General features: G+C 43.7%; 1 protein-coding gene across 2 annotated transcripts in view; it reads left to right on the top strand.

Annotated features, from left to right (window-relative positions):
- AGO2 (argonaute RISC catalytic component 2) overlaps positions 1-24,505 on the top strand; it is a 44,212-nt gene that overhangs the window by 4,114 nt on the left and 15,593 nt on the right. The window contains exons 2-7 of one of the 2 annotated variants that reach the window (XM_032183045.1): positions 9,900-10,095; positions 13,224-13,344; positions 18,720-18,901; positions 20,290-20,426; positions 20,563-20,697; positions 23,592-23,679. In XM_032183045.1, the coding sequence (XP_032038936.1) occupies positions 9,900-10,095; positions 13,224-13,344; positions 18,720-18,901; positions 20,290-20,426; positions 20,563-20,697; positions 23,592-23,679 (859 nt within the window). Of the gene's footprint in view, positions 1-9,899; positions 10,096-13,223; positions 13,345-18,716; positions 18,902-20,289; positions 20,427-20,562; positions 20,698-23,591; positions 23,680-24,505 lie in introns of both variants that reach the window. The other variant, XM_032183044.1, reaches the window with a different exon arrangement.

Here is a 24,505-nt window from a genome sequence, read left to right as displayed (position 1 = left end):
TCACCTGGAGGATCTGAACTCCACCTGCATCCTCCCAGCATATGCCCCAAGGGCAGCAAGAACGCCTGGCACCTCCTGTCGCTGCTCTTTGCGTTTTGGAAAGGTTTTTTGGGTCCTGCTCTGAATGTGCCAGCTCAGCTGGTGGCACAGGGTTGTGTGGTTTCCTCGGCTTTGTTTGGACAGCGAGCTGTGTTGAAATCCATTGTAAGCATACATAAAAGAGGCAATAATTTAACGTGCACCTTCAGCTCTCCCTTTTTGCGTGAGATTTCTTCCTGAAGCTTAAATCCCTTTTGTCAGCCGTACCCACAAATCACAGTGAGGTTTTTTCAGGAGCAGTGTCACCACGCTGGGGTGTTTTCCTAAAGAAGACGACTCCTTACTACATTGGCTGAGCCTGCTGCGTAATCGTAAGGGATCTTAAAGATGTGACAGCGATGAGGTGCAAAGCCAAGCGATGAATGAAACCTTCTCCTTTTCCGTAGCGAGCCAAGGTACACAAAAGATTCACGATGCGGAAAGTGGAAGTTGTTTTTCAGCAGTGGTTCTCTCCTTGGCTGTGCAGAAACGTGAGGTTCAGTACCCTCATCAAGCAGTCTAGCAGGGAGTGTCCGTTCCCAAAAATATCCCTTCTGAGTTCTTCTGGCCCCCCAAAAGTTGTGGGGATCGGGCAGTAAACATCTCCGTGTTAACTTGGCGTCGCAAACGGCCGCGGTTCGTGCTAATTAGCAACTTTGTATGCGTAACGAGAGTCATCTCGGGGTGAGCAAAGCATGTGCCGACAAATAGCTTTGCAAAACTTGCCAGACTCGTCACAAAGGGTGTCGTGGCTTCTTGCCGGCCTTCCTGCACCTTTTAGCGGGGTGCTTGGTCTTAGTTTGTAGTTCCAGAGTTTGTAGTGCTCAAACGACCTGAAAACGCTGCTCGTTTTTAAATTTGATCCTTGCCTTCAGCGATGATTAAGAAAAGTCAGCCCTGAGCAGCTTGCTTTTGGGAAGTTAAGAAAGAAATCAGCTGATGGAAAATATGATGTGTGTTTAACTGTAGTGTCAGTGGGCAGGGACCTGCTCTGCGTGTCACTGAGTGAATTTCCCTTGCTGCTCTGCTTCCTTTCTGATGTCCACGCAGAGCAGCCAGCTGCTACGAAAAGTATGGCCTGTCCATAAAAAGTGCTGCACTTTTAAACTTAACACAAGGTGTTTTTTTGTTCTTTTCCCATTTATGTTAGTACCCAGGGATGGGCTGAAACGTTTCCTTGGCAGCTTTATGCTCGCAAGATGGGGAAAGTAAAAGACAGACCCGAGTAGTGCTGTCCCCAGGTACGTCACACAAGTCCAGCCTTTCCCAGGTCTTACACCAGAGCTGTAATTCGTTAGCGTGATGATTTTTTTAGTAGCCATTTCTAAGAAGTAGAGCTTGAAAAGACCTTTTAGAAGCGTTCAGGAAGTGTTGTTGTGACCCCGGGGCAGGGCTGATGCCCCTATTTTTGTACACACGGGGCTGTTTCGGTAGGTGGTGCCTCGCAGCGCGCTCAGTGAGCCTCAGAGGTTCAGCAGAGGCTCGGAATAAAATTCTCCTGTGAGCATTTTGACAAATTTGCGTGGTCTCTCTGTTTCCTTGCATTACGGAAAAGCATTTCTTGTAGATACCCTCACAGCATTGCTGCAGCCGAGAAGCCAAGCGCTACCTGGTGACCGTGTGCTCTTTTTTTTTTTTTAAACTGTGGGACTTTACAAAGTGACACAGCCAAGGCAGAAGCAACCCATTGGCTCGGTGTGCTAATGACATAATTAAGTCACTCATTAAGTTGGCTTTCCCCCCCTCTCTCTCTCTGCTGCCGTTAGTGCTGTCTTTCGGATTCAGTTCTCATTGAGCTTTCCACAGGGCTGCCAAATCTTGGTCGCTTTTGGGTTGTGAAAGTGATTTTTAACCACAGCGCCTGCGAGAGCACTTCATTCTCTCTCCCCTTGCCGTTTGCTTCCCCTTTTCTGTTTTTGCCAGCGCTTCTCGGCCGCGTTTCGGCCCTGCTGCAGCTTTCAGTCGTCGTGCAGCCTTCACCAAACAGCCTCCCAAGAAACAAAGCTCCTCGCTGCTGAAAGCAGGTCTAAAAGCTGTCTGTGCAAGCCAGTAAGTTTACCTACACCCCAAACTAATCCTGCAGTGTTGGGGAAAGAAACAGTCGGGCTGACACTGGCGTGGGAGGCTGCACGAGGCACTGCGGGGCAAGCTGATCCAAACTGAAACCAAAGCTCCTTCGTTCGTTGCCTCCACCTCCTGCCCCGGGAAGTTCTTCCTGCTCTGCTCCTCTCCAGGAACGTGCACGACAACGCAGCCTTTGGGATCCCGGGCAGCTCGGCCCCGCAGAGCTTTCTGTCCTAGCAGGGCTTTTTTTTTTTTTGCGCCTCTAATTAACACGAGAAAATGAAATCTGAATTTTAATTTAGCTCTAGGAAGCGTGCGGATGTGCCAATCTCGATTTATTTAAAACAAGCCAATTGGAGAAGAATTCCCAAGAAGGGAGGTTTCGCTGGCTTAGCTGGATCAATCTAGGAATTGTTTGAAGTTAAACTTGTCATGCAGATGAACGAGGCTTTAAAACTTAATTATTTCTGGGGCCTTGGTGTGTACTTTTTGAAACTGGCTCAGCAAGCGGTTGCTATTAAAGGACAGGCGGCTGCTCATGCAGAGGGTGAACTCCTATCGAAATGTTTCTGGGTTCTTGGCTTCTCTTATCCTTTGATAACAAACTTATTTCATTGTCCTTTCATACGACCGGGGGATTGCAGTGAATGCCCCCTTTTTTGCTGTTTTTTTAATATATTTATTTTTCTCTGTTGGTTGTCCTCTCCTGCCCTCAATCGTTTCTGAAATCTTTGTTTGCTCCCATGTGGAGGACAAATCTGAGCGGGGGGGTCTCTTGTTTGTGTGATTTGTGATTTATTTTTTGAACTGCTGGTGAAATGTGAGGTTTCTCAAGCAATCGGATGTCTCACCTTCAGCTCTTCGGGCTTTCTAGCTTCCTCATTAGAAATATTTATGAGACATAGGTTAAAAAAAAAAAAAAATCAGCCCAAACCCACCAGCCCTCCGAACCCCAAACAAAACAAAAACAGACTTGGAGACGCTCAGATGCAGGTAGGAAAGCCAGGACGGAATGGATGTCGTGGTGAACCAAATGCGTTTCTTTTGGGGGATTGCTTCATCCTGTAGTGCTGGCACTCTCGGGAACGATTTGCACTGATTCAGGCTGAGTCAGGGTGTGTTCCTCAGAAAGTGAGAGCTTCGCTCAGAAAGAGGAACCTTCAAAAGGAGTTCCCGCTGGGGCGAGGAAGTTGGAGCTCGGTTGTTTGGATTTTGCTGTGTGATTAGAGTACAGTAGTGGTATTTTTTTTCCCCAAGTGTTTCTGATTTGCAAATCTGTAGTCATGTAAAACTTCAGTGGAGATATCGGCTTCCTGCTGGCATTTACACCTTTTCTGTTTTCACTTTTACACTTCTTTTTACGTTTATAGATCCCTTAGAAGAAAAGGACAGCCCCCAGATGAAAATTTATAGGACTGGGTGTGACGTTGAGTAAGGTTTTCCTAGTGACACTGCAGGAAGAACTGAATAACTTAATTTTTCTGCGGGGATTTGATCTCCCTGTAGTAAAATGCCATTATTTACGGTCTCCTCCCCTGCTTTTGCTGTCATGGCAGGGGTGGCGTGGTGCCACGGCCGAGCCTGAATTCGTATTGACTGCTCGGAGAACCCGAGCTGCTTACAGGAGGCAGGTGGAGGGAAAGCAAGCTGTAACGGGGTGTGTGTGGGGGGAATATCACAGAGGCATCCTGCTGGAAGCCTACACTCCTGTCATATCGCAATTATTCTGTTCGTACAAACCTGTATTTTACCACTCGTCCCAGCAGCGCCGAAAACCACAGCCCTATCTCTCCAAACCGCATCGCATGCTGCTGGATCTCCTAGTAGGGATGCTCCCGCAGCTGCTTTCACTACCAAAAATGATAAATCAGCTGTGAATTTTCTACTTCCAAACCGAGACACGAGTTGTTTTTTGTTTTTTGTTTTTTTTTTTTTTTTAAAGATTAATGTGGTGTGGGTCTGGGCGAAGATTTCTTTTCCGAGCAAAGCGTGGCTGCTTCTGAGTTAGAGCTTAACAGCTGAGCTTCGTGAAGTAAAAAGATTTTTAGGCATGAGACTAACTCAAAATTCCGATTTGTAGACTTCAGGCAAAACTACTGCTATTCAAAGCGTGGGGTGGGTGTGAATGTACTCGCAAAAGGACAGAGCAAATGTGTCCATCCCGGGCTGTTTCTCTAATAAGCTGAGGACAAATCACTTCTGTGTTTCATTAAGTTGCACACAATGTGGATTACACTGGGGACGGAGGTTTGGGGCCTCCGTGGCACCAGTCTCCAGCTGGCGAGGCACAGCTCACCAGAAACACATGCCAGGGGCAGAAGCCCGAGCCTTTAGAGCTTGTTGGGCTCTGTGGTGCTCGTGTGTGTGCGGGCACCGATGCCTCTGATAACATGCAGCAGGAGGGAAGGAGCCAGGATAACCATGGGTCTGGATCTGTAAGTGTTTACTCCAGGCAAAATCATACAGCAGCGGGCTTGAGAATTAACATAGTTCGAATTCTTTCGTGGTAAGTGACAATTATCGCATAAAAATCGTGTTTAGATTAAGTCTGCTGAATGTAAGGAGATTACAGGTTTGCAGGCGATGCTGTTTAGCCGAGATGTTCCACTTTTTACCTGAATACTGGATTTCATGCGACAGCACTAAGAAATTAGAAGCATCGTGGCCTGGTGGTGGCCCTGAAGATCCCACTGATGTTGTACGAGGGCCTGAAAACATGCCTGTGGTGGTTTTAAGTTTCTTCACGGCTTGGGTCCGAGTGGAGATGGAGACGTGGTGGCCTGGGACGAGCAGGTGCTGGAGAGGAGCTCAGGAGCAGACTGGATGGGACCTGAGTGACCAAACTGGAGAGCGTTTTAGGGGCCGTTCCAGGCAATAATGATTTAAAAACTGGATTATACCTGGCTAGGAAACTCGAGGAGAATACAGGAGGTGAATTACTGGGAGGCTTGCCTCCTCTCCACTCTTCCTCCCTTCTTTTTTTTTTTTTCCTGAGATCTCTAGCAATCTATTTGCCCTCCACCCACTTGAATGCTTGCCCAGTTTGCTATAGGTAGGACAAGAAGTGGTTAAAGGAGCTGCCCGAAGCAGCCCTGGACGTGCTTTATTTGCATAAACGGGTAGGAAGAATTGGTTTCTACCCTTTGCACCTTACCTCTTCCCATTCCTTCCAGATGCTTATCGGGTTGTTTGCCCCGTTGAGCCCCACAAAGTGCTGTTTTCCAGAGGAGGGATCAGCAGAAAACCTCAGGAGATCTCGGGGCAGTCCCACCTTCGTGTGGGGCCTTTCAGGAGGTGATGTTTAAGATAATGCCGTCGCAGCTCCTGGATTCAAACCCACCTGCACCACCTCCTACTTCCCTCCAGCACCTTCCTTGCGGTTTGCTGAATTAATCTTATTCCTAGGGATGAGGTTAAGCCCGTTACCTTTCCTCGGTGCCTGAAATCTACTCCAAGAGCCCTGTGCCTTGAGTGAGGAGCTTTCTGGATGCCAAGAGGTGCTCAGTGAGGAGCAGAGACAGTCGTGTAGATTCCTCTGCCCTCGTAGTATCAAGGGACCGTGAGCTGCAGCTTGGAGTTCTCCTTATCTCCTAGAAAACACCGCCAGCCTCTTCCCTATCTGCGGCTAGCGGTTCTTAACAGACAGTTTGAAAGTTGAGCTTCTCTCCAAAACACGGACCGTGGAAAAACCTGAAGGTGGTCCTAAGTGGTTTTAGTTGGTTTGGGGCGGAAAAAGGGAAAAGCCAAAGCCCCTCTGACACACAAAAACGGCAGAATTCGGTTAAAGAAGCAGTATTTGCAGTCGTTTTGGGGTCTGTGCTGCCTGTGGTGTGGGGTGGACGAGCAGGGCACATCAGGTGCTGCAGGGGAAGCGGAATTAACATTAAATTGCAATTCTTTATGCAGGCTTGAAGTTTGGACTTCTTTTAATACTTGGGTGTCAAGTAATTAGTCCATCTGATATCCTTAAAAAGTGTTTGTTGTGCCTCTTCTGTTAGCACAGAGAGAATTTATTCTGTCTTCAGGTTAAGCTTTGTTGCCTGTAGCTCGCTTTGTTTCAAGTCCTGCTTAAGATGAGTCAAACTGCACCAGAAAATGTTTTTGAAGGGCTTAAAGCATCCTCTTCAAACGGCAGCTTCAGCATCTGCAAACGCCCGTCCTGATGATCCAGAGGAACTGCCTCGATGTCTGCTATCAGCGACTTGGATCCAAAGCAGAGCTGCCAAACGAGGGGCTGTATTTTTAGAAGAATAGTTTAAAAGACTTCCTATCGACTAACATGGGCTACGGGAGACAGATGCTAAAACATTTGTGAGTTGTGCAAACATCACCTGACTATTAAAGATGTGTCAGGGCTTGCTACGCTGGGAAACTTATTGATATAATTACCCTGGTCTAATTACGCTCAGACGATCTCCTGTGTCGACAAGCCCTCGGATGCAACCAGCTCGGCCCCTTCTTATTTAGTAACTCGTTAGGCTCTGATATTATTACCAGGGCCTAATTAGCTGCCGAAAATCTGTGATATCCAAGCTTGGCGCTGACCTGTGACACCTCCAGGTACTGAGCAGCCCGGCAGCGAAGCTTTACAGCATCGGGAAGGATGAAGGACGGCGCTGGAAGCCTGCCAAGTGGTTAGAAATGAATGAAACGGCCCCAAAAACGCAGTTACACAACCGGCTGGATGTCAGAGCCACGTTGAGACGCGCGGCTCATTCACACCTTTCATGTGCTGGGAGTGTCTTGGCCAGGTGGCTCCCTGAGTCACTCTTATCTCGGGGTTGATCGGCGTTGTTTGGATGCAGAGGGAGCTGCACGCAGGCGGCCTGGCTTTGCAGGCAGGTTGTACATTTCAAAAACACCTAATTTATGCTAAAGTAGCATTTCTGGGCTCGTTTCCCTGTTGGTGTGTAGCTCCTCTGCTCCTCCTTCCTCTTCCTCCTCTTCTCTTTTCCCAGAGCAATGCTGCTTGGGGTTTACTTCCCTCTACAAGGATGGTATTTTCCTAATATCTGGCTTTTCCCAGATTTCTTTCTTTTTGAGAAATCACATTTCTTACGAGCGATAACTCTGAACATTCGGTCTGTGTAAATTGGGTGAATTATAAAAGGAAGCGACTTCATGATTTAAAAAATAAGCCTGAAGATGCTCTGTGTGGGCACCTCGCTATTAAATCTCCAGCGTACCTTGCTCCAAACCCTTAAAACAGAGCTCTGCGTTTTTGTGACGGCCTCAAGCCTCACATCAAGGCTGAAACACCCTCGGTATTCGGGGTTTTGTGTAGTGAGGAGCTTCTGATAGATATCGCGTGGATGTTTCACCTTTAATAACTCATCTTCCAGTTTGTTCTCCCCCTGACAGCGCTTTAAGAGTTAGGTCCAGGTATCCATGTGGAGTTCTTGAAATGCTGTCTCTGAAGGCAGCGACCGTGCTTGCGAAGGAGCCTCTGGAAAAGCAGGGATGGAGGAAAATAACAAGGAAAAAACCACGGGGGTGTTTGGAGAGCTGCCAGCAGCAGCCCTTCGGGCCCTGGCGGGTGGGTGTAGGGAATTGCTCGGGAGCTGGGCAGTGTGTTGGGACAGCTTTGAACACAGCAGCTACGTTTTGTGGGTTTTCTTCAACAAAAAAAAAGAGTGACAATGCTCTGAACTCAGCGTGCTGTGCCTCTGAACTTCACAGATGGTCGCTGTAACGCGTTTCCCACAAGATACCTTGCTTTTTCTCAGCACTCTTAGTCTGAGGTGGTGGTCCCTACAAAGAGTTCATGCCACCAGTTGTAATTTTTGGTTTAACTTGGGTTTTCCCCTGCAGTTAGGTTCGCATCCCTCAGTCCTCCAGCTGCAGCGTGTGCAGCGACGTAGGCTGCCTGCTTATCGGGTCAGCGCTGCTGTTTAATAAACAGGACTTATCTCCTTCAAGCACCACCCTGCCCTAAATAAGTTTGCTTGGTGAGCTGAGCCAGAAATAGCTTTTTTCTTTTTTAATTGGATCATTTCAAAAAATAAAAATAAAAAGGTTTAAAAATACGTGGTGCAGGTGTGCTGTCAAACTGCCTCCCTGTCTTGCCCAGCAGCGTGCTACTTTTCAGAGAGGTGAAAAATGCAGCATCAAACCTGGCCCAGAAAAAAGGAAGGGCAGGGAAATAAGGCTGGAAAATACCTGGGAAATAGATAAAATGTCAGAAAGCATAAAAATAGGGGGTGAAGAGAAGGGAAATGCTTCATATGGATGGGATAACAGTTGAACAGGTACTAGTGGTAAGGCAATCCATGATCCAGCTAGGATAGAGTGTGGATGAAAAGAGCAGAAATGTTCAAAGGCAAACGCCAGGAGTCTGGGCAGAACCTGGAAATGTTTTTGGAGTGGCTGGTGCTATGGGAATGATAGGGAACAACCCCAAAAAATACATTATCGTGTCAGTGCCCGGGCCACTGTGGTTGAACGGGGATGTTAGAGAAAAGTGGAAATGAAAACAAGGGCTTTAAGACGACAATAAAAGCAATAAAATGGCTCGTTGAGTAATGGAAAGCTTTGAAACGTTGCAGCTCTAAATGTTTGTGGGAGCAGCTTTCTCACCTGGTCCTGCAGAGGAGGGGCAATGACAGAGCAGCCTGGTGCCACGGTAAGGGGCAGCTTGGCCACATCTAGCCAGGTTTAAATCCGAAACCACAATCAGTGCTGAGTCTAAAAGGCCGTGAGGATAACCCGACCAGGACGAAATCAGCCAGAAGCAGGAGGATATTGCTGAGCATTACCCTTCTGGAAGCACTTTCCAGCAGAGAAGGTGACAGCCGTGTGGATGAAGGAGGTTCTGCGTTGAAGACTGAGCTGGGTGATCCCAGAGCCCCACCTGGGTGCCCACATGCAGTGAGGAGCCCGCTGGGCTCATGCCCACCTGAGCATTTTGCAGCGAGCTACTGCTGCTCTAGACCTCTGGCAAGCTGAGCACTGCTGTTTGAGGAGCTTTGGATGCTCAAATTGCTCTCTCAGATCCTTTCTGGTGGATTTTTCATGGAATTCCTAGGTTAAAGCAAGCAGCTATTGTGCTTCGGCTGTGCCTTGCCCGATCTATAGCAGCCGGCTGTTGGTTGAGCTCAGCCGGAGGCTGTTTGCTCTGTTTGCTCTCTGCATCAAGGAAACAGCAGGGCATAGCTGAATTCTAACGCGCCGTGTTTGCCAGGGAGCAGAGATGTGCAGGAAGGGCTCCTGGGCTTCATTCCTGCTCCTGGCAGGCTGCGGTGATCAGAGCAAAATGCACACAGCTGAAATACGCCTGTGGTATTTGCTTTACGTGCGTACAAGCCTTTCAAATAACGACTTCAAAGGTGGCTTAAGTAGTGTAAACTCCATCCTACAGGTGTTTGCTCAAATAAAAGCGGGTAGGTGATTTGCTTCTGTATCTCTTTTGAAACTGAGACCTTCCCTGCAAGAAAGTGATGCTCTAGTTCTCGCTTTTCCAGCAGTACGTGCTTAGCATCTCAAAATCCTGTCCAGGGTAGGAAAATGCAACTAGTTTTAAGGTTTTTGGTCAGTAATCATGACTAGGAAATACAGCAAATAACGAACCAGCATTGGAAGAAGAGACTTACGGACTCCTGTTAGCGTGTTTTTTTTGTTGTTGTTCTTAGTTTGGGTTACAGGTTTGAATGTGCTCTACTTCATTGGTCAACTAGGCTGTAAATTTGCTCAAAAGCCAGTTGAATGTAGCTCACGTAGCTAATTTTTTTCTAATTTTTTCTTCCTTTTTTTTTCCTCAGTGCTCGCACCTCCTCCACCAATGCCACCACCAATCCAGGGATATGCCTTCAAACCTCCTCCTCGCCCAGATTTCGGCTCTTCTGGGAGAACAATCAAACTGCAGGCCAACTTCTTTGAAATGGACATTCCCAAAATTGATATCTACCATTATGAGTTGGACATAAAGCCAGAAAAATGCCCTAGAAGAGTTAACAGGTAAATGGCGTGCTTTGCTTTTCCTCTTTTTGTTTACATTCCTGCGGTGATTTGAAAATGCTGGAGCCGTGTGCTGGGTTTTGTGGACAGCTCAGAGGAGTTTTTCTATCTATTCGTTATCTGCACTGATAGCTTCTGGCTTGGCACGTTCATCACCAGGAGTTATTTCTGAGAGTTTTTCTTCCTTTCTTACCAACTCAGTGCCAGTGGTCCCTTATTTTGATGCAGCTTGTCAGCTTGTGATTAAAGCCACTGTGTTAACTCTAGAGGGGTCAGGTCAGTATAAAATAACTTGATAAATACAATTCTTGGTGTTGCTTGGGTAAGTATTGGGATGGAGCTGGCTGGCAAGCTCTTCAGCAGGGAGTTGGTGTTGCCAGCTTGTTTTCTTACCTTCCCCTATGGAAAAAGAGAGGTAAAACCCATTTGTTTGTGCTGCTGCAAGAGGATCGTGGAGGGACTGAGTTAGGTAAGAAATTATCCTTCATCAGGAGATTCTATATAAGGGAAAGATATGCTCCTGCAACAGATAGCGAGATGAAAACAGGCATCAGTTGGCCAAGGAACCAGGCAATTAGGTCCCGCGTTTTGCATGTGTGCCCTATTAGTCACAGTGTGGCAACCTCGTTAACTTGGAGAAGAGTGGCGTTGCCAGAAGTGAAACTGAGAGCAAGACTTGGCAGCGACTGGAAACCACAAGTGTCTTCAGCGTAACTACCTACATGTCTTGACTGCAGGGGATCGGAATGGCGTGTTTATATATTCAGGAGCAGAAACTTTCCGTATGAAAAAAAGGTCACATGGGTGGAATATGCAGTCGGGAGCGAAGCGTGGAGTCAAAAAAAAAAAAAAAAAAAAAAAAAGCCACCTGAAAGCCAAAGTTCTCCTACCATGAAGTAATAAACTGGAGCGTGCTACCCATTGTTACCCTGATGAGGCCACTAATGGTAGGATGTCCGTAAAGCAGCACTGCTAAGGTTTGCTGTTCTATTTTTTTTTTTCCTATGGCTAGCTATTTAATCTTGAAGCTAGTTGAGAATTGGGTTTAGTTTTGAAAGCAAACACTGCTTGGTAAACTCTCTTCAGGAGCAGGTACAAAAGTGCATGGACAAAATGCCTTTTGCATTAAGCAGGGGTGTCCTAAATGCATTTCATGATGCTACAGTGTGCGTTTCTGGTGCGGTGTGGGAAGAATACAAATAGGATTCCCTCGATGAAGGGTGTGTTTTACTTCTTTGAGCACTGATTCGTGCTTTGTTACCCTGTAGATGTACATGCCTTTGCCCATGCCTGGGTTTTTGTTAGCCAGAACCTTCTAATCCTACACGTATACCTGTGTTGGTGTATGTATTTGGGTATATACACAGGGTTGTGTGGGGTGCATGTATAATCCAGGACTAAATTGTACTTTTTTTACAAGTCCATTAATACAGATATTTATAGTAAATAGCTTGTGTTAATTTATAATCTCCAGCAAAGATAGGAAGACATCTTAATTTCATTTACACCACTCCCTCATCTGTCCTGGCTTCCTTCTTCAGTTTCCTTCTAGGATTTGCTGTGGCTTGGCCTGCGACTGTGCAGATACGTGTCCAGATCTATTTTGGCTGACAGTCAGGACAGGCAATGTGGCATCAGGTTCTGCACTGTGGATGCCCTCAGTTTAAGTTTTGAGGATAGCTGGGATTGTACAAAGCTCAAAATGAGCTCCACTTCTGGTCAGCAGCCTCAAATTCTTGCATGCACGCATGGTCTTTGTGGGATAGTAGTCCCAAGGGGCCGAAGTTGGAGAATGAGTAAATAACTCTTCTTTTAACTTCAGATGGAGAAAACACTTTCACTTTTCATTTAGATGTCTCAGCCCACAGCTGAGAAACACAGTTGCTAAATGTGGTTTGAAGTTTGAAAGCCTTAATTAAGCTTCGTTCATGTTCATAGAGTAGTTTACAACCAAAACTTGCTTAGTAAGAGAATGGATTTTTTGTTACTCGAAACATTTAACTTAAGGTTGAAATATATTTCCTTCCTCCCGTCCTTGAAGTATGTACTTGTCCAGTCAGATACTGCAGATCCAAGGCAGAAATTACTGGGCCATGTTTCATTCCCACTTCTCACAAGGTCAGACAAGTTTCTTTTAATGAACTTGTGTTGTCCTAAAGCCTTGGGACACAGCAAAGAAATCGTCAGCTAAAAGTTTTCATTGGCTGCAGCACTTGGATGAACTCAACGTTTCTTCTCAGAGCTTTGTGCCGCTCCAGTATCCAAGTAGGCTAATTACCTTTCCAAGAAATGGTGTATAAAATAGCTGCCTGAGCAAGTTGACAGTGGTACTGCAGAAACAGCATCCCGTGGCTTTCCTTTCTGTGTCTGCTCCACTTCTCCGTGCCCTTTTGCTCGCAGCCATACATCAAGGATCTTCCAGGGATGTCTTTTTGGGACGTTTGGACCAAAGGCTTTTGGCATCAGAGGGCGGTGTTATTCCAACAAGCTGCTGGTGCACTGCACGGCCAGCGTGTAAACCACAGTGGCTGGACAAAAACTTGAGGTGGTTGCTTCATTCCTGCAAGCAATGCTTTATGAATGAAGATAGATTTTTAAAACGTGTGAGTCCCTGTGAATGCGAGTTTTGTTGCTTTTGTGGGGGAAAAAAAATGCATTTAAGACATCTTTTGTAGTGTTAGGCAAAAAGCTTGTGTGCTGCTGTCATCGTAGGAGCATCGTGTTAGTGCAGCACCGAGGCAGCAAGGTTTAGTGGTGGTTCTTTGGCCCGCCATGCTCTGGTGACATGCTGAAAGAGATCTGTAGGACAGGGGAGCAGAAGCCCCGGAGAGTGCCATGCATCTGCTGTTCAGAGCCTGAGATAGCTTTGCCAGTTCTAGTGAATCACAGAAAACAGGAAGGAAAGCTTCAATCTGAAAATGCTAAAAATAGCTGCTTTGAGAAAACAGTTCAGGCCGCGGAAAGGTTGCTTTCGGGCAGGTCAGCGAAACAAATCGTAGCTTTAATGCTCAGCAGTGGGCATCCCTTTCATTTTCTTCACGCTTCCGCTCATAAATGGTAGCGTTCACTTGCTGCTTAACGTGAAAAGTTTAAAAAGTTGAATTAACGTCATCTTTTTGTGTTTCCAGGGAAATAGTGGAGCATATGGTTCAGCACTTTAAAACACAGATCTTTGGGGATCGCAAGCCAGTGTTTGATGGAAGAAAAAACCTTTATACAGCTATGCCGCTTCCCATTGGAAGAGATAAAGTAAGTTTTAAAGAGAAGAGTTTCCAGAGGGTGGTTCTAATGTAATGTTTGCAGAGCCTTTCTAATAACTGATAGCAGCTGTTTTGTGTGTGTGTGAATGCGTTCTGCTGCCTTTGGAGGCCAATTTACTCAGGGTATGGCTTCACAGAATGGTTTGGGTTGGAAGGGACCTTGAGGATCATCTAATTCCACCTCCCTGCAGGGACAGGGACACCTCCCACCAGCCCAGCTTGCCCAAAGCCCCATCCAGCCTGGCCCTGAGCACCTCCAGGGATGGGGCATCCACAGCTTCTCTGGGCAGCCTGTGCCAGGGCCTCACCACCCTCTGAGTGAAGAATTTCTTTCTTATATCTAATCTACATCTCCCCTCTTGTAGTTTAAAACCCTTTCCCTTCATCCTGTCATAATCTGCCCGAGCAAAATTTGCCATCCATCTTTTTTGTAATACTTTTGAAGTATTGAGAAGCTGCAGTAAGGTCACCTCAGAGCTTTCTCTTCTCCAGGCTGAACATCCCCAGCTTTCTCAGCCTTTTATTGGCTCATTTATGTCATCAAAGCCAACCAAGAGCTGATTATTATTATCCACTAATTGGAAGAAACTCCTGCACCACTTGGTTGGCACTACGGAACCTCTTCTCTCGTCTTTTGTGATGAGAGAGCCAAATTGGCTTTAATTGCCCAGGCAAAGACCTGCTAGCTGAGCACTGGGGCAGGCAAAGAGCGTTTGTGTGTCCTGTTTGTCAGCTCTGTCTTGGGGAAAGTGACCTCTTCAGTCACTCCGGCTGTCGTGGCCGAGTGTACTCGCATCGTTAGGCAGAAAGGAGCATATTGGAGCACGCTGACACACAAACCCTGTAAAATAATTTAGTCTACGCTTGCTGTGGTCTAATATCAGATTGAATTTTCCGTGACCTTTTTTATTTCTATGCTAAATGCTTGAGGACGGAGTCATGCTCGTTATTTGTTTCTGCTGCGGTAGTTTCTGGAGGCCATTCCAGCCTTCTGCTGTGGGTGCAAGGTGAGGCATGTGCAATTAGGGACAAAGCCTGTTCTGTCCTGTTGACTGCAACAAAAGGAGACAAAGTGAAATGCAAATGAATTTAGAGAGGGATACGGAAACTTGCTGCGTGCTCCAGCTGGGAGAACAGCTCAGGTCTCCCTAAATCTGGGAAATGTGCTGTTTAGCAGTTAGACTGACCTTCTGTGTCTCCTGCTGTGTGCCTGGGCAGTGCAGGACGTGGCTGAGGTTCTACCCAAATCAAGCTCTTGTTCTCCTAGCTGCAATTTATATTTCCCCGAAGCGTGCTTAAGTGAGTACAATTCAGTAAAGGTCAGCCTCTGCTCCAGGCTTAATTACTTTTCATTAACTGATATATCTAGGAAAACCATAAAGGAATCATTTAAGATTATTAGAGACATTTTTGACTTTCACATATGGTGTCCAAGTTCCTACAGGTTTGCCCAAGATTGCAAAGTCTTTGCCAGAGCTGGAATGATCTTTGGTGTGTGTCTATGGGGGAGGTAAAACAGGTCCTCTGGCCACACGGGCTGAGCTTATAACTACAATACCAGCTGAGCTGTGCATGAGTAACTCTACATTTTATGACAAGCATGAAGTTTGGCATTTAAAAAGGAAAAGTAAATGAAAAATGGTCCATCTGCGGAGGATAAAGGAACATGGGATCAAAGTAATCCTCTGATCTAGTGCGAGCGTGTGAGATGCAAGATGACTTCAGTCGGAGTAACTGGCTGGGATGACCTCCAGCTGCTCTGCCCCTCTTTGTTGTGTGGCTGAGAGTTGTGCTCAGGAAGCAGCCACTACTCGAGATGCTTTGGGATTTTCGAACCCACTTGTGCTAGATCATAGATCTAGCAGAGAAGAGGTGTTAATCTCCAAAAAAAAAAAAAAAAAAAAAACAAAAACAAAAACAAAAAAAAAAAAAAACAAAAAAAAACAACCCAAAGACAGTTTAGGTCTCTTTATTTGTGTGAGTGACTCACATTTAGGCTCACTTCTAACAAACTGCTCTTTTTCCCTTTTTCCCATCAGGTACAGGCCTTATGCAGTTATTAAAGTTATTACCCTGGAGGAAAGAGCTAATAGAGATAAACCTTCAGCTGCTTTAAATCGGGTGTTGGGAAATTTAGCTTAATGAGGGACATTTTTTACATGGATTCTTAATTGGTTTAAGCATGGTTTAAACCAGTATAAAGCTTGTAGGTATTCAGACTTCCTCCAGGGCAATGAGATTAGCTTTCTTTTGGCTGTTCTGTACAGAACAAATGTAGCAAGTTTACAACATGTTTGATTATGTTTAGGATCATATTGAAAAAATTCACGAACGTACAGTGATTAATAGATGGCCCTCCATCTAAATGAGAGAATACCTCGATTATCTTTTGATGTATGTCAGTAACGGAAGAATTTCTGCTAAGCAGAAGGCTGACACTAATTTCCCATCATCTTTCACCAGTTGCTCCTCAACTTAATTTACTCTGTTCTCATCTCTTGTCAGTGGTGTTTTTCTAACCTTTTTTTTTTTTTTTTTTCCCTTGCTGATAACGTGCTTCTCTCATAACTTCCTCATGTACAGACTTTTCTGCTTGGCCTTTATGATAATTAAACCTGTTTTCATTCATTCCTTACACCATGTTTTCATTCTTCCTTCATTTCTTTAGACCTTTCAGGACAAGTAGGGAATAGGTAAGTGCTAACAGAGTATTTTCTGAGTTTTTACTTACACTTCTTGCTTCTGAATGTGTATAGGACATCATCAAGGTATAAAAATCTGAATTGGGTCCTGCCATAGGGTTCTGATAGTGAGCCCAGTTCACCTCTAACTTCTTGCTTTTGTTCTTTTGACGTATTGTTAACAACATGGTATGTGATAGCTGACCTCTTGTACATCCTTAGCTTGAATTTTCCAGCTGAGGCCCTGGCAGGTAGGCACACATTTGATTGGAAACTGCGTATCGGTTTTCCTTTGAATCTGTGGGAAGGAAAAGCTCTAGATTAAGAGAGCAATTATACATCATATACTCAAAGCATGACAAAACAATCATAGTGATGCAAGTTTTAAGGAAAAGAGAACTGAGAATTCCCCATGATTGTGTGGTTAGGTTTTAAGAGAGCAGCAACAGCACCAAAATTAAATACCGATATGCCATTTTGTATGCATGAATCAGATGAGAACCTCAGCTACAAGCCCTGTTCTTTTTAAGAACGATTTTCCATTTTTCCCCATCACTACAGTAACGTCCCTTTCATTTGGGTTCCTAGCCGTCAGGTGATGTTAACTGCTAAACTGCAGCACAATGTCTCGAGCAGGACAGGTTAGTGATCAAGACTGTGAATTTTTATTTTCAGGCAGGTTATGTTTGGAGAAACTGCAGGCAATCAGCTTTAAATTCAGCTTTACAATTTAGTAAGTTATATAGCAAAATTCTCATGTCAAACTACTATTTTGAATTTCCCTACTTGAAGTACTACTCCTCTACTATGAAATACTACTCTGCCATAGCTTTTTATTCAGTTGAGATATTAGAGGAAGAAACCCTGGAAAGCTGGATTTAAACTTGCTTATTTGAGCAAAGACTCTTAATTCAACTGTTTTGAAGAGGGTTTAGATCTGACAGCAGGAACTGGACTAAATTCAGCAGTGCAAATTCACTGTTAGAGCTAAACTACGCGTGGTGGGTGTCTGGCTCAGGTACTGCTCTGATCACTGGTAGGTTTGTTGAAGGTAGCTGAGCATATCTCTGTGTTGGGGTGTTATTACCAAAAAAAAAAAAAAAAAAAAGGGTAAAATTCTTTCAAATTACAGATTATCTACTTTTAAAATTAAAACCAGGGAGTAGGACAGATACAAGGTTGTGGTCTGGTCATTGGCATAGAAATTCTTCAGTCCTGTGATTTTTATTTCCACCAGGGACACGGATACCTCAACACAAGTAGTCCAATTCTTTATCCTTTTCCATTTCATGGTGGTTTGGGAGCTTTGTAAACTGAAATCGGGGAGGGAAAAATAGATATATATCTAGATTAATGTACCAAAAACACTAATAATCACATTAGTTATGTTTTAACAGTGTCAGGAATAACAGAAATGATGGAACTTTATTTGGAAGAGAGAGAAGTTTAAAAGAGAAATGCATCTCATCAGTCTTCTATCTACTCTAAATGGTGTTGAAGACCTTTTGATGGCACAGTTTGTAAAGTAAAAACAAGCAAAAAGTTTTTATAGAGAGCTTCCAGCCTGTGTCAGGTGAAAACCTGTGCCTTTGTATGCATTTTTCATGGAATAAACAGTCTTGGCCAGATTCAGACCAAGGGATCTCTGCTTTCCATTGCTCTCTCGTGTGTGGCTCCTTCCTGTACGTGACTCCTCTGGTGAATGGTGTTTGTACTAAAGGGGAGACGAGGCTGCAATTTTAATTGTCATTGTCTACTGTAAATTGTCAACTTGGTGTTTGGCTTGTAGGGAGGCTTATTATTTGGGCTTTATCATTGCTTCCTATTTTTTGACTGCAGAAGCTGACTGCTGTGAAAGATCAGCTGGTTGCATACATTAGCTCATTGTTACCCGTGTATTGTCTTCAGCAGCCCGCTAATTACAGTTTGTCTGTAAGTGGATGCCTTCTGTATTCAAAAAATAAACTCCCTAGGACAGGAAAATGCAACGTGTTTGTAACCAGCACAAAGGATATTCTTCTGATCGTGTTATTTCTTGTAGCCATTCCCACAAGTCTGAATAATTTCAGACAAGCCTTAATCTTTGTTGGTTTAAGAACCGTGCTCAGACTTTGTCTTTTACTAAAGATGAGAAAACAGCAGTACCAAATACTCCACAGCTAGAGTAATTCACGATAATGTAGTTTGGTTTGGGATGTAAAATTCAAAGTAGGGCCTAACACAGCGAAGAAACGTGCCTGTTTCCCACATGCTAATATCACCAGGATAAGGATTTGTACCTGAACTATGTGAATCCTGGCAGGTAATTGCAGACCACATTTTATTTTGGGCATGCAGAAGCTGACGGGCATGTTGCTGCATTAGTTTGTGTTGGGTATCTGAAATGGGGTTATCAGATCTTCACGGGGACCTCCCTGTTTGTACACAAACACTTCCAAAATACAATTTTGTCTCGGAGGGAGATAGATGGCAGCTGGGAAGCCTGCCAGTTTTCTGAAATATATCTTCGGAAAAATCTGGCTGTAAAAAGAGGCTGTAGCTAATATATGTTGTTGCTTCATCATTGCTCTTTGTCTTCTCCCATGTTTTACAGCATTTTTCAGCGTGGTCCCTTCTAAGTCCCTCTCAGTTTTCCCTCTCAATAGAAAGAATCATCTTGGTTTGTTGTTTGGCATTGTTGCAGGTGGAGCTGGAGGTCACGCTGCCGGGAGAAGGCAAGGACAGGATATTTAAGGTGGCAATCAAGTGGATGTCCTGTGTGAGCTTGCAGGCTTTACACGATGCTCTTTCTGGCCGGCTTCCGAGCGTCCCGTTTGAAACCATCCAGGCTCTGGATGTGGTGATGAGGCACTTGCCTTCCATGAGGTAAGCAGCAGACGTTGGCACGGCTCAGGAAATTTGCCTTACTGCTTAGGAAATTGCCTTATGGCGTAAGAAATTTGTCTGAATCGCTGTAGCAGCTGTTTTGAGTAGGTGGACACAGATCAACCCAAATAATGGCTACCAAGTAGATTGTGGGGCCAGGTAAGAGGCAGTACGGCACTTGTCTGCTCATTGGGAGAAGGGAATAGCCTCAAGCCTGGATACAAATCCCTTTCCTCTTTGATTTTCAGTCTTGTTCCCTGCTGGTGTGCTCGCACCAGTGTGCCCTCCCATCTCAGCAGCCCCCTGTTTCTCTGGGGGCTTCAGAGAAGGAAACCCCCCGAGATGAAAGTCCTTGGAGGCTGGGAGACGTGGAAGGGCAGTTTTAAAACTTGTTGCCCTATTCCTGTGTTTTCTTTGGCAGATGTTAATTGCTAATTTTGTATATTACCGTGCTAGAGAGACGTTAGTGTCACATAGTACAGCTATTTTTATAGGAGAAAAAAAATATCCTTCAAAATCCTTTTTCCCAAGCCAGTGGGATCTATGGCATTTGTAGTTAACCCAAGATGCTGCGTTTCTTTAAATCTGCTGCCACGAAAAGACTCGCTTAACAACGCTGTTCAAATTAAATTCAGCTGGGAAGTAAAGAACAAAGCTTAATAGGGCTGAACTTTCCCATTTTAAAGGACTAAACAGACAATGAGAATTAAATTTATGCAAATATCTTTAAGCAGCCTTATATTGCATTGACTTTATCCTCACATTAGGGATAAAAAAAAAAAAATCACTTCAGTCAGCTTTTACAGTAAATAAAGCAGCCAAGACTAGTTTTTCATGCACCTCTCTTCAGAGAAGCATATTAGCACTGCTTTTGATTAGTTTGATATTAAATATATAGTACTGAATTACCAGTGCAGTGATTTTGAGGCAGCTGAAAGATGTGTCAGAAATACTTAGATCAGTCGTTCACCTGCACAAAGTTTCCATGGGTTTTAGAGGAAGCCATGCACAAGTACAGGGAGAGATTATTCCGGTGCTGTTTTAATAGGAGAGGTCTTTAATTATTCTCTTACTGAAGCATGGCTGAATGGTTAATAGGGTACCAGAAAGTTATTAATGCTTCGTGGGTTGAATTAGTGGGTATGTAAAGGCAGTATACTGAAAATAAATGTAAAAACCAACCTGACTACTAGTACCCAATTATTTAATGTAACTAGATGGGTTTTAAGAAGTATAACCTAGAGTCCTGAAAGGGATTTCAGATTATTGTTTGAAACACTCGTATTTCTATGCTTTCGAGTACGAATTTATATTAGGTGTGTCCTTATTACTATTTTTTTTCCTTCTGCTTTAATTTTACGACCTGAATTTCTTTTCTTTTATTTCAGATATACTCCTGTGGGGCGATCTTTTTTTACAGCATCAGAAGGGTGCTCAAATCCATTAGGCGGTGGCAGAGAGGTTTGGTTTGGATTCCATCAATCAGTCAGACCTTCCTTATGGAAAATGATGTTAAATATTGATGGTAGGTTCTGCACAAATTCCTTCTTTCTCCTATCCTCTCTTTCAGTGGAAAGGCCAAAATCGAATTCCCTCTGCTGGTTTTCTTTTAAAATGTCCTCAGTACTTTTGTAATAAATCTTTACTGTTTTTGTCTACAGTATCTGCAACTGCATTTTACAAAGCACAGCCAGTTATTGAGTTTGTATGTGAAGTTTTGGACTTCAAAAGTATTGAAGAACAACAAAAACCTCTGACAGATTCCCAAAGGGTAAAGTTTACCAAAGAAATAAAAGGTAATAATTACATATTACTGCTTTATTCTGTCTGCTGATGTATTATCAACACATATTCAAAAGATTTTCCTTAGCTGTTGACTATTTGGGAGACAGATTATCATAAGGAACAGTGGATGTGCTTTTTGAGCAAACTAAGAGGCAAGAAACATTTTATTGCTTGCATATATTTCAAGACTTTGACAGAGTTCCTTGAACTACAAGCAAAATTGTGTCAGTTCAGAAAAGTCTATGGCTTCAGACATGATTCACTAGTATGAAAGGTTAAGTGAGCTTTTTGTTTCATTTATTTTTGAAGCAGGAACATTCAGAGCTTGGGTACACAGAAGTAAATTATCATACATTTGAGAATATTTGGTAACTGTACATGCACGTACATTTAGCCTGTGGCAGATAGAGTAATTTCAATTAGCTTTGCCCTTAATGAAAGTGCTGCAGTGAATCCATGAAGATGATAGATTTTAGTCTCTAAGTGTTGGGATAAACTCTTCTCCTAACAGCAGATGGATCGTAACTTAATTACTGAGATCAGTTACTGGCTCGTATAAGCTTTTCCTCCTTTAAGTGTAGATTCTCTTGACATACCTTCCTTTTATCGTGCCTCACCACCACCCAGTCACTTGATCAAGTTTCAGGTCAAAGTTACTCATGCATGTGGATGTCTGAGAGCATCTCAGTGCAGAGGAACTGAGAGCCTTTCAGCTTGTGCAGCAGCATCCCTTGTTCTGTCAGTCTCCTTAGAAAAAAGTTATCTTAAATGAATTTTGCTTTTTCACCCTGTATTTAGAATTTGAATATTACTTTATGCTTTGCTCTTCTTAAAATAGTTGCATCTCTAGAGTAAATGCAAGTTACAATTAGACATGTGGAAGGGTTGCATTATTTTCTGTCTCTAATCCAGTCATTTCAAGTTGTTTGTAAAGACTGGGATTTCATTTCTTTTTTTAATTACTCAGTCTTTTTTTTTTTTTTTTTGAGATTACTGCTGTAAAGATTTTCATATTCCAGCTTTTACTAATGCATTGACAACGTATTTTTGCATACTTAAGTATAGTTTGTATGTATAATTTCCTGGAAGTATGCTAGTTATTCAAATACGGAAAGACTGAATCAAAGAGGAGAGGGGAATTGTGCTGTTCGTGTTGTTTGAGTCCATACCCAGAATGTTTCTTCTGGAGAATCAGGGTCACTCTGTTGTGGTTTAACCTGGCAGGCGCTAAGCACTATGCAGCTGTTCCTTCCCTCCCTCTCACGTGGGATGGAGGAGAGAACTGGAAAAAAGCGACTCTGTGTAGACCTGTGGCTTGAGATAAAGGCAGTTTAATAGGAAAGAAAAGGGAGGAGAAAAAAGAATAAACAAAACAAGTGACACATAACATACACCACCTGCAGACCCGTGCACAGACCCTCCCTGAGCAGCAGCAGCCCTCCACCCCAGCCATCTCCCCCCCAGCATGACGCTGTGTGGTGTGGGACATCCTTTTGGTCAGCCTGGGCCAGTTGTCCTGCTTCTGTCCTCTCCCAGCTCCCTGTGCACCCCCAGCCCCTCGCTGGCAGGGAGTGTGAGAAGCTGAAAAGTCCTTGACTTGTTAGTGTGAGCACAGCTCTGCGATAACTAAACTGAGTTATCAGCATTATTCCCATCCTAAATCCAAAACACAGCACCATACCAGGCACTACAAAGAAAACACCATCTCTAGGACACCTTCCTTCATGATAAAAACTAAGTTAGACAAGAAAAACAAGCTGCATAAATCTGTTCTGTGGTGAAAGCAGCTTTAGGTCTTCCTCATTCCTACAAAATCATCTTGAAAACATGTATTTGCCCAATGAGAAGTTTGCAAGGAAAGTATAAATAAATCGAGTTTGTACCATTTGTAAGTGTTTTGGAAGAATAGCTCGCAATTCAGCATCTGGTTATTACTGTTATTCTTTTCCATGGGATTTGCGGTCTTCAGGAAGTAACAGTTACCTCAGATTTGCAGCAAAACTAGTTGTAAATTGAGGTATCGCAGTCAGTTGATCTTTTGATTAAAATACTGCGATGCAGACTTCACAGATCCTTTTGAAAACTTGCTATTTATTGATGGTTTCATAATAGATAGCACTTTGAGCCCCAGCAAATTACGTGGGAAGATGAGTTTGTTTGGCAAGTGAGTGCCTTTGACAGATAGGGGGAATGTGCAGTGTTGCTCAGCAGCAGCATGAGTTTATACACGTGTGCAGATATTGATGGAATTTGTATTTACAACCCCCTCTTTCCTATTCCCACGCATCCAACTTCCTAACTGTGACAGTCCACCTACACTTCTTTCTGTCTGAACATGCAAGTAATAATAATAAAAAAAAAGTGCTGTTTCCAAGCTTATGTTTGATTGTAGTGGTAGATCCGAAATACTTCTGTACAGGTAGCAAATGTTTGTCTTCACTGAGAATAAAGCCCAGCAGCCTCATTCTCGTGGGCTCCTAGAGGCTGCGTAGGGGCCTTTTGTTTCCAGATTCATCAGGTCTGCGTTGGAGGTCTCACAGACACTGTGTGTTTAGACAGAGTATAAACAAGCCTTTCATTTCATGCCCTTTTTGTCCTTCCACCACCATCCCTGGCTTCCTTAGAAGTACAGAATTAGAATTAATTATGTCCAGATTTGTCTTTCAACTCTTGGGGCTGTAAGGTTTTGCCTTGTACCTAAAAGTCTATGTTGAACTTTGGCTGAAGGTCAGGGGTTTTGAATTGTAAGACTGGAAATTGTTTGAGTTCTACCTTAGATACCTTTCAAAGCTCTAAGAACAAGCTAACGACTGAACTTTACTACACAACATAGTCTTGTTTGGTAGCTGGGGGGGCTGACACCTTGTTTTTAAAGAAATAGTGAAACATGTTTTCCAATTTTTAGGTCTGAAGGTGGAGATAACACACTGTGGACAAATGAAAAGAAAATACAGAGTGTGCAATGTCACCAGACGACCAGCAAGTCACCAAACGTAAAATATTTTGCTTCTTAAGCAGATGTTTAATTTTATGCTGGAAGAGGGCCTGGACTTCCTTACTAAGCTAGGAAAAGTCTTGCAAAATGGCAATTTTATTTGCTCGATACATTTAAAGTACACCTCAAAGTATTTTCCCAATTTTGTTGTTCATTTTGTTCTGTTTTTATGCTATAATGAAATTCCTAGCATTTCAACTCATCTTTTGATTTTAGATCTGTGCTTTATTTCTTTTTCCTTCATGGATTTCTTCAGCATTAGAACCAAACACCCCATTGGTAGCATAATGTTTCCCAGAGCTGTTAAGCAGAGAAGCGAAGGCAACTGGGATAAGGTTCCTAATCCTGCTTATTGCCAATCCATTTTTAGCCTGGAAAAATATTCATTAATAATCACTGTTGAAGGTTTTGCAGAGAGCTTAAACAGGCAGGTATTTTACCCGTTTTTAAGACAGCAGTCTGAGAAACAAAGCTGATACCAGCTTTTTTAACAAGAAAATAGCTCACTGATATTTAAATACAGTATTTAATTGACTTCATTTCCTACTCTTTCAATGACACGTTATATTAATGAAAGGACTGTGTGTGCCAGCTTGATATAACTGTATGCAAATGAGTGCATATGTGGTAATCTATTTGGAATACAAAGAGAGAAGTGCATTTGTGGAAACAATAGTTGGTTTTGTGCCTCACAGTAAGCTTACAATCGTCTGTGCATGGCACATCCTGAAATGTAGAACTGCAGGTATCACAAGCAGAAAATGTTAGCTTTTGCCTCTGAGTACCCATTCTTAGGAAACAGTCTGTAGCTTCAGGTATCAAAA

This window comes from Aythya fuligula, chromosome 2, assembly GCF_009819795.1.
Source record: "Aythya fuligula isolate bAytFul2 chromosome 2, bAytFul2.pri, whole genome shotgun sequence".
Taxonomy (NCBI): Eukaryota; Metazoa; Chordata; class Aves; order Anseriformes; family Anatidae; genus Aythya; species Aythya fuligula.
This window is presented reverse-complemented; position numbering and strand designations above follow the sequence as displayed.